Raw genomic sequence first — 10104 nt, 5'->3', positions numbered from 1 at the left:
TTCTGTCACCTCATATAAAACATTTTATTTCAAATCCAAAATGCGTGAGTATAGAGCGGAATGAAACGCTTTAGCTTCATTGTCCATATAAATGTGTAGGGGTGTGTATGCATACAAATTGTTAAAGTTATAAACGCCTCATGAGCTTTGTTCAACTGTCATACCCCATCAGAACATGAAATATAAGCTTTAACTCCAATTTGTGTAAACCATGTCAATGTTTACCCTCAACATGGTTAAAACTATACTTTTGACATGGCTGGTCAGCATCCATAGCTCTGAATTTGAGGATTCTAGCTTTACTTTTTCATATCAAGTATAAATGCACTGTTATTATACTGTGAAACTTGAAAGGAGGAGGCAGAACCAATGTTGATTTTTATGGACGGAACCGTCTCTTATGCTAGTGCACAAGTCTAGGGGGAGATATTTTGCAGACGGCCAAACATGAGCGTTCAAGCAACCGGACGTCTGGTAAGCTGGCATCGACTTTTAACTATTTCTAGAGATTTTGTGCTGATACAATGTAAATGTTAATTATGATGAAGAATTAATGGAGTTATATATTTTTTTACCATAGTAACACTTTCACAGTTTAACGGTTTTGAACATCAATACTACATAGCTCGCTCGACAGCTAGCTAGCTCGCTCGACAGCTAGCTCGGTCAAGTAATGTATTTTGACACCACAGGTTTGAATGCCTGACCTGATAGCCCTTGTCTGAACAGTATGTTACAACGTGAACCACCGAGCTACCATTCTTTTCATTTCCAGTTACACATCTGCTACTTTACCATGTTATTTTCTGCAGGTTCTGCAATGGACCCTGAGAAATGCAACCTGCCCTGTCCTGAACCTAAGAACCATCCTTGGGAGTGACAATGTACGACAACGAGGTTTCATGACATGCAGACTCCTCTGTTCCACCCACAACCAGACTAGCACCCTGCATCAACATACTGACCTGTCACAGCTCCAACTGCAGCCGGGCAGGGAGCTATCCATACGGGCTCTACTTGACATGGGCTTCACAGACACGCAGGCAGATCAACTCTTAGAGGCAGCAACCAAGGGTCGAGGAGGGCAGAGTGAACATGCCTCTTCCACACTCATGGCTCTGTTCGTCCTGGGCCTCAACCCATCTAGTGTGCTGAAAGTCCTGGAGAAGTGTCCAGAGTTGTTTTACGTGAAGGGCACTCAGCTGCAGCAACGTATGGACAACCTGAGGAGACTAGGGCTGCTTGAAGGTGAGAGGATGAACCTGTGTTAGCGCTCTATTCTCACAGCTTGTGCAGTGTAATTTATCATTTGAAGGTCAGAGCCTGTGAATTATACTTTGCTTAACTGATGTAAGTGATTTGTTATTAAATATGTATGTATGTGTGTTTTTTGGAATATCTACAATATTCAAAAAGGTATTGTATTAGTGGAGGCTGCTGAGGGGAGGACGGCTCATAACAATAGCTGGAATGGTATCAAACCAATGTTTTGGATTCCATTCACTCCATTCCAGCCATTATTATGAGTCTTCCTCCCCTCAGCAGCCTCCACTGCATTGGATGTATATGTGCATAACATCTTCCATCCATTTTCCATGGATGCTCTGTAACCCCTGTTTGTCTCTTTCCAGGAAGTCTGCAGCGGGTGGTGAGCCACTACCCCCAGATCCTGACCCTGCCTCTGAGGAGGGTGAACACGGTGGCCAGGTTCCTCAGGGAGAAGTGTGCCTTCACGGTCCAGCAGGCCACTGACATCATCAGAGACTCTCCAGCCGTGGTGCAGGACAACCTGGGACAGCTGGAGTACAAGTTCCAGGTCAGAGGTCACACTCAATGGGAGTTATATGGAGATACTCCATCTAATATCCTTGTTGAACTGTCTTCCTCTCACCCCGTTCTCAAAACCCATTGGATGAGGTCAGAGCGGAGGGACTCACTCATCCAATGGGTTTTGAGAAGATGAGGAGAGAGGACGCAGGTATATATGGATGTGGTTGATACCAAAATATTGGACCGGGGCAATACCATTATCGCAATACTCGTTAGTATCGTGGCAAAGAAACAAAACACATAGCACATTTAACTGCTTTAGGAAAACAGCCCTGATGTTGGAAACAAACATTATGTTGTCATCCAGAGTCACATATATTTATTTTCCAGGCTACAGCACACAGTATTTTACATACAGCAGTGTTGTGATGTGGCTATCATTAATGGATGGCGGTTATTTCATGAAATCAATGAACTATGTTTAATTATTACGTGATTAAATGATTCATGTAACAATTAACTCATTAGCAATCTTGGGGCACCATGGAAAAAGTTTTTTTAATGAGTTACCGTTTCCCGAATTAACTCAAGAATGTATGATAACATATCATTATGATATTAGTCATCCATGAATTATTATTACCTCATATCAGTCTCATTCTGAACGTCGTTGACTTCAAATTTGCAGGAACCCTAGTCTAAATGATGATTCAGCGATACACAAATTGGCTTCATTATTTATTTACTAAATAATCACACAGAATTACATAAACACACACACACAGGAAAGATAATACGTTGATTACTAACATAATGCAATGAAAAGTCCCTAGTGGACTAACCCGATATGACTGCTTGTTACACAATGAAAGGGGTGGGGAAAGAAAGAGCGGGAGGAGAGACCAAGGAATTCAACTATCGTACATACAGTTGAATAATACGCTCATAGGAATGTGAATACTTTGAACATGAACGACCTCTCATTTGAAAAGAATTTTAATGTATTTATTTACGCCAAGATGTCTGTCTGTCATCTCTGTTGAAACCACTCGATCCATCTGTGACGAATAGTTCGACAAAGTCTCTGGTTGTCCACCAGAGGTTACAATGTCCACAGTTGTAGTAGTAGGCTTTCTTTGTTCTGGAAGTGTTTGTTAGATGGATACATCAGACGTTCCAATGGTCGTTTGATAAGATCTTCCTCGTGTCTTTGGCCAAAGTTCTAGACTACTTTACATGCAGAGCTGCAGGTGGTGTCTTAGTCTAGTCTTCTTCACTCGTCGAGTTACAGAGGGGTCTTGTAGTTTTAGATCATTTGTCACGTATTCAGCTCGCACTGCACGTTTACTGGTCTAGCAGTTTTAAACCATTTTACACGCAAGTAGCATACCGACAATGTACTGGTCTAGTAGTTTTAAACCATTTTACACGCCAGTAGCAACGCGGCAATGTACTGGTGTAATGTCAATTTCATTAGGAGTCCTTTTACGCACTCGCCTTGGAGGGCGGTTCCATCACGTTGCCACAATGTCTGTGCTCACGCGGGCATGGTTATTACTGGGCAAAAGTTTCTTAGGAAAAACAATTATCTCTTTTAGGTGGCTTAAATCATATTTCATCTTCTCACAAATAGTTTCATATTTAATCATATAAGTTCCAAAACATTTAGATGGAAATCTGATAACTGGTTCATATACATTTGTGGAGTTACTGTTGTTTAGTTATACCGCCCTTAATGATATCACAAAACAACAACTGATTTGACATGATTGTTGTTTGGAGCCCCACCAACCATTTACATTAGAAATATTGTTTCCAACCTTTTGATGTTAAAGTATTGCAAGGTCTCTCTCTGTTGTAACACCCAGACATTCCATTCTCCATACTGCAAAGGGCCAGAGAGAGAAAGTTTACAACCGGCCCAACTCTCTGTGATCCAGGTTTTTAGAGTTTGGCTTCGTGTTTTCATTTTTGCAGTGGTCTAAAGTACATCAATAAAAATATTTTAAAGTACTACTTAAGTAGTATTTTGGGGAATCTGTACTTTACTATTTATATTTTTGACAACTTTTACTTCACTACATTCCTAAATAAAATTATGTACTTTTTACTCCATACATTTTCCCTGACACCCAAAAGCGTGCCCCTGGCTAGCCGTAAATAAAATTTAAAAAACAAGATAATGACGCTGTAAGAAATGTACAATTATTTATACTTTTACTTTTGATACTTAAGTATATTTTAGCAATTACATTTACTTTTGATACTTTAAGACTTTTACTCAAGTAGTATTTTACTGGGTGACTTTTACTTGAGTCATTTTCTATTAAGGTATCTTTACTTTTAAGCAAGTATGACAATTGGGTACTTTTTACACCACTGCATTTTTGCCATGGTAAAATACGATTCTCAATGCAAAATTCCCTATTGGGACAGTAAAGAAATTAAAGCTCCAGCTGCAAGAAAACTACAAATGCCTTCACTAAGCAGATCACTAAGCATATGTTTTTTAGTATGTTGGTCCTTTATGTCGAACATTTCACACTAGTTTTCTTTGTGTTCTTACACCTTTTTCCCCCATCCCTCTCGGCAGTACGCTTACTTCCGCATGGGGGTCAAGCAGGCGGAGATGGTGAAGTCCAAGCTGTTCCGTGTCACCCTGGAGGAAGTACGCTGCAGACACAGCTTCCTGGAGCGCAGGGGACTGTACCAAACCCCAGACAAGAAGGGCCAGACTCTCATAGTCAACCCCAAACTCAAAGACATCCTAGCCGTCACCGAGGAAACTTACCTCGCTGACATCGCCATGGCAACACAGGAGGAGTTTAAGGTGTTTCAGAAGCTGATGGCGAGAGAATGGCAGGAGGAGGATGATGAGCAGGAGAGGGACATGGGAGCTGACAGTGATGATGATGATGAAGATGAAGATGAGGAAGATATGAAAAGTGGCTATAGGCAGAGGAGAAAGAAATGAGGCTAAAGACTGGGAGGAACCGGTGATATCTGAAACAGAATGGATATTTAAAATGATCTAGCTATTTATCACTTGAAAAAAATGAAATAAAGTATTTCCATTTTGATTGCTGGCCTTTGCTTGACTATTTTGACTGTTATTGAGCTGTTGTATGAACATTTAGTAATACAGTGTCTGCCATCAATGACTCTCCGCTCATTGAACAAACACACAATTGTAAAAACCCATGAACATGTTCTGTTGGGATGGCAACAACTTTCATCTCATTCTCAAAACTGCACCTGACTGCCTATTCGCTTATTCACCTGTCCAGGTATCCATGGCAACACTAGTGTAAAGTGAAGTGGACACTTGGATGCCAGCACCATAGTGTTCCCTGTCGGGGTTGGCCTGGCCCCAGCACCATAGTGCTCCCTGTCATGGTTGACCTGGCCCCAGCACCATAGTGTTCCCTGTCAGGGTTGCCCCCCGCACCATAGTGTTCCCTGTCAGGGTTGTCCCCAGCACCATAGTGTTCCCTGTCAGGGTTGGCCTGACCCCAGGCAGCATAGTGTTCCCTGTCAGGGTTGGCCTGACCCCAGCACCATAGTGTTCCCTGTCAGGGTTGGCCTGGCCCCAGCACCATAGGGTTCCCTGTCAGGGTTGGCCTGTCCCCAGCACCCTAGTGTTCCCTGTCAGGGTTGGCCTGGCCCCAGCACCATAGTGTTCCCTGTCAGGGTTGGCCTGGCCCCAGGCAGCATAGTGTTCCCTGTCAGGGTCGGCCTGGCCCCAGCACCATAGTGTTCCCTGTCAGGGTCGGCCTGGCCCCAGCACCATAGTGTTCCCTGTCAGGGTCGGCCTGGCCCCAGCACCATAGTGTTCCCTGTCAGGGTTGGCCTGGCTGCAGCACCATAGTGTTCCCTGTCAGGGTTGGCCTGGCCCCAGCACCATAGTGTTCCCTGTCAGGGTTGGCCTGGCCCCAGGCAGCATAGTGTTCCCTGTCAGGGTTGGCCCCAGCACCATAGTGTTCCCTGTCAGGTTTGGCATGACCCCAGGCAGCATATGGCGGCTTAGTCATTAGTGTCTGTCCCCTCCGGATATGAGATCAGATGATGTCAACACCAGGAGTGCTAATGGATAAGAACACTCTGAACTGGCATGGCTTACACCTGCACTGTTAGTTTAGTCCCAACTGTCTGGATGAGAGGGGGAGAGTGATCCTATTCACTGATGATCTATGGCTGCATTTCCTTCCACAAAGTTGTTTCCCCTCCTCTCTTCAACCTTGGTAAACCTTATAGGGTTTTATGGGTGAAAGCAATATGGTGGAAACTGAAAGTGGCACTGTTGACTTAAACTTACACGAACCATGTTTCTCAGATCTGTGATGGGGAGTAAGGCAGGAGTGGAGGATACATACTTTCCTGGAATGAGACGCAGCCCGTATCTCTGTGAAACAGCTAAGTGGCCATGTCTTTAAACATCCCTGTGTTATGTTCTATGAGTCAACAGACAGTGCATCAGGGCTGATAAGGCAAGTGGTGCAGTCAGTCAGTCGCTGGATCATTGATTTATAGAAGCATTAAGACTAATGGATGAATGCCAGCCATTACTTTGAAAATTAGGTAAGAAAATCACTTTGGACTTTTATTTATTGTTGACGGGAACTGGTTACATTAATGAAACGTTGACTTTGGTTGATCGATACGCTTGGCGATAGGTGTGTGTCTGTAAACTTGACTGGGTTTTGTTGATCGATACGCTTGTCGATAGGTGTAGCTGTGTCTAAACTTGACTGTCTTTTTCCTTTTGTGTTCATGTTGTAGACAAGGGAGAACATTTATTTTGTAATGATACAGTTTATTGATTAAAACTGCATTAAGAAGCTAAAGCATGAAGTCTGATGTGACAAAGTCAAAATCATAATTTATATTAATGGTTAGATAATTTGTCACTAAATAATTATCAATAGAAAGGTGTGAACTGATCAACTATTTTAAATAGATTGCTATATCATTCAAAATGTATATATATTTTTTATGACTGGCAGCTATGAGTTGAGTAATAATGGATATTTAGCAGCCATACCACCCTGAATGTCTCTTGATCTATCTAAAGCTAAACAGAGTAGGCGCTGGATGGGAGAACAGATGATGTAGCCTAAATTATTGCTGTGCTGACACACTAAAGGTGGTGGAACCGTACCTTGTAAATCAACATAGTAACTGTGTATTTAGACACCAAAGTTCACAGACAAGACTGTGATTATGACACTGGTTTAGAATTTGAATTCATGCGAGATTAATCTTGACGTTCATTTAAATATCTTGTGTAAATTGCAAAGCAGATGACATCTTCGCTCTGCCTGCGTGAGGGAGGGAGGGAGGGAGAGAGGGAGGGAGAGAGAGGGAGGGAGAGAGGGAGGGAGGGATGGAGGGAGGGAGGGAGAGGGAGAAAGAGAGAGGGAGAGAGAGAGAGAGGGAGGGAGAGGGAGGGAGAGAGAGAGAGAGGGAGGGAGAGGGAGAGAGAGAGGGAGAGAGAGAGGGAAGGAGGGAGGGAGGGAGGGAGAGAGAGGGGGAGAGAGAGGGAGGGGGAGGGAGAGCAGATTACTTTCCATTGAAATATTAGCTATCTGCTATATTGAAGAATGTTTACCTAATAACTTGAAATAAACTAGTTTGCTGAAGCCTCTCCATCATAGTACCTGTGTCCATATAATGCAGAGATAAGCTCCTTCAGATGAACGCCGCTGTTTGTTTTAATCAGTCTGTTAATTAAGGTACACGCTGACAGTCATATAGAGGGTCAAATGGGGTTGAAATCGCTCCATCTTACTGTAAGAAAACATCTAGGCTTTCCTAGACAGCCAAAAAGACTGAGATAACCATATTTTTTATTTTATATAACCTTTATTTAACTAGACAAGTCAGTTAAGAACAAATTCTTATTTACAATAACGGCCAAGGAACAGTGGGTTAACTGCCTTGTTCAGGGGCAGAACGACAGATTTTTACCTTGTCAGCTCAGGGATTCGATCTAGCAACCTTTTTGATATCTAGATACATCAATTGTATACCCTTCATAATAAAATGTATTAGGTTCTAAATCACTGGTAAAAGGCTAGGCCCGCTCTAACTTTAGATTACGTTTTTTACCATTGTTTCAGTCCGTCTGATTTGCCACAGAAAGAAAGGACCATCTTTAGGAAAGGCGTCCTGCACCCGTCCACAGAGTTATAGTACTGTCTGTTTCAATCCACAGGTAGCAAGAGGGGAATCCACAGGGTCGTATTCACTTGGCACCAAACGGAGGAGAACGGACTGAAACGGAGGAACTACCTGATCTTGTCCATTAAGTAACACTTGTTTTCGTTTTCCATTGCAAAACGTTTTGCTACACTGTGCAGTAATGAATACGACCCAGCATCTAACCACACAGTTCCAGATGGTTCTATCAGAGAACAAGGCAGCCATGGCCAACAGTTCACACCAGTGGTATGACAGTCTGCAGCGCTGGCACCTGGAGCTCTTCCTGATCCCTGCCTCCCTCCTGACCCTGGCCACCCTGCTGGCCAACCCCATCCTCCTGGCCTGCATCCTCTTCTCCCGTTCCCTGCGCCAGGAGACCCGCTACCTCCTCCTGGCTAACACCCTGGCCGCAGACATGCTCTTCCTCTCCCTCAACCTTGTTACTGTAGTCTGTAATACTTTGGGGGTAGCCATGCTGAGGGTACTCTGTGAGCTGGTTTCGGCAGTGACCGCCGTGGCGTATTGCTGTGCTGTGCTGACCGTCACACTAAAGGTGGTGGATACATACGTGGCGGTACGTTGGCCACTCCACTACCACGATCTGCTCCCCCCGGCCCGTACCCGAAAGATCCTAGTCGGGGTCTGGCTGTTAGCCGCCATGTACCCCCTCTCCCTGGTCATTGTCATGGAGGTGATGGAGGACAACGCCCCACAGAGGTCAGAGGTGTGTCTCATTCTCATCTCCATAGGCAAGATGGGCAGTGAGATGATGGTGGGCGTTCACATCTACTTCACCATGGGAGCCGTTGTCTGCACGCTGCTCATCCTGTATTGTTACGGCCGTCTCTACTGGGTCACCAAGACCCAGGGCATCTGGCAGAGCCGCTACTCCCGGGCCCGGGTCACCCTCTTGGCCCACGGGGTTCTGCTCCTGCTCTACTTCAGCCCGGGCCTGGTCTTCACTGTGGAGCTGGTTCTGTACCAGCGCCAGGAGGTCAGCCAGGATATCCGCGTGTGGATCAACACTGTCAATATGTGTATGCTGATGCTACTGCCCAGGGCCTGTGCTCCCTACCTGTATGGTCTATGGTATAGGGATATCTCTGATACTCTGCTGGCAGTGTTGCACCGACGCAGGAGGCTCAGTCAGGTCACTGTGGCCTAGAAATAAAGACCCACACACTCACAACCCCATAAAGAGAAATGAGAGGGCCGAGGGTTTGTTTAAAAGAGATTCTTGTGAGAGTGTATTTTTACCTAATGAAGCCCACTATGTTCTCTTGTGACCCACGGTTTGCCATGTGCAAAATCATTCTCCAACCCCAAAGCTGCCTTGAAAAGACCATAACTTTTTAAGACAAAAACATTAATTGCTTAACTTTTTAACCTTTTTTCATTTAATTGGTACTATTGCCAAGCTATTTCTCTGTCTTAGCCAATAACGCTAGCCCTTCGCTATTCCATGTGTCAATGCATATACAGTGAGCTCCAAAAGTATTGGGACAATGACAAATTTTTTGTTGTTGTTTTGGCTTTGTACTCCAGAACTTTGCATATGAAATGATACAATGAATATCAGGTTAAAGTGCAGACTGTTAGCTGTAATTTGAAAGTATTTTCATCCATACTGGCTGAGCCGTTTAAAAATTACAGCACTTTTTACACATAGTCCCCCCATTTTAGGGGTCCAAAAGTATTGGGACAAATTCACTTGTGTATTAAAGTAGTCATAAGTTTAATATTTGGTCCCATATTCATAGCACGCAATGATTACATTAAGCTTGTGACTACACATTGGTTGGATCCATTTGCTGTTTGTTTTGGTTGTGTTTCAGATTATTTTGTGCCCAATAGAAATTAATGGTAAATAATGTATTGTGTCATTTTGGAGTCACTTTTATTGTAAATAAGAATATAGTATGTTTCTAAACACTTTTACATTAATGTGGATGCTACATTGATTATGGATAATCCTGAAAGAATTGTGAATATTGATGAGTTAGAAAGTTACAGAAGCACAAATATCATATCCCCCCCCCCCCCCCCCAAATAAAATGCAAACCTCCCCTGTTATTGTAATGGAGAGAGATTAGCAAGTCTTGGGGCCATGATTTTTGTTTTATATGTTTGTGA

At 43.7% G+C, this 10104-nt stretch overlaps 2 protein-coding genes across 2 annotated transcripts; both read left to right on the top strand.

Moving 5' to 3' along the window:
• The first annotated feature begins 340 nt into the window (after positions 1–340).
• On the top strand, positions 341–4850 carry mterf4 (mitochondrial transcription termination factor 4). Its single transcript, XM_014141206.3, has 4 exons — positions 341–474; positions 813–1248; positions 1632–1816; positions 4364–4850. Exons 1-4 carry the CDS (start codon positions 448–450, stop codon positions 4742–4744), a joined length of 1029 nt encoding a protein of 342 aa, XP_013996681.3. The 5' UTR covers positions 341–447; the 3' UTR covers positions 4745–4850.
• Positions 4851–8131: 3281 nt separating this feature from the next.
• Positions 8132–9136, top strand: LOC106569648 (putative G-protein coupled receptor 148). The gene has a single exon (XM_014141207.3). It carries the CDS (start codon positions 8132–8134, stop codon positions 9134–9136), a length of 1005 nt encoding a protein of 334 aa, XP_013996682.1.
• Positions 9137–10104: the final 968 nt, after the last annotated feature.

This window comes from Salmo salar, chromosome 14 (assembly GCF_965601325.2).
Source record: "Salmo salar chromosome 14, fSalSal1, whole genome shotgun sequence".
Taxonomy (NCBI): Eukaryota; Metazoa; Chordata; class Actinopteri; order Salmoniformes; family Salmonidae; genus Salmo; species Salmo salar.
This window is presented reverse-complemented; position numbering and strand designations above follow the sequence as displayed.

Excerpts from the sequence above, each read along its gene's own strand:
- mterf4 (XM_014141206.3), top strand. The coding sequence starts at position 448 with ATGAGCGTTCAAGCAACCGGACGTCTG. Across the intron at positions 1,249-1,631 it reads GAGACTAGGGCTGCTTGAAG|GAAGTCTGCAGCGGGTGGTG; the intron begins GTGAGAGGATGA and ends GTCTCTTTCCAG. Across the intron at positions 1,817-4,363 it reads AGCTGGAGTACAAGTTCCAG|TACGCTTACTTCCGCATGGG; the intron begins GTCAGAGGTCAC and ends CCCTCTCGGCAG.
- LOC106569648 (XM_014141207.3), top strand. The coding sequence starts at position 8,132 with ATGAATACGACCCAGCATCTAACCACACAGTTCCAGATGGTTCTATCA.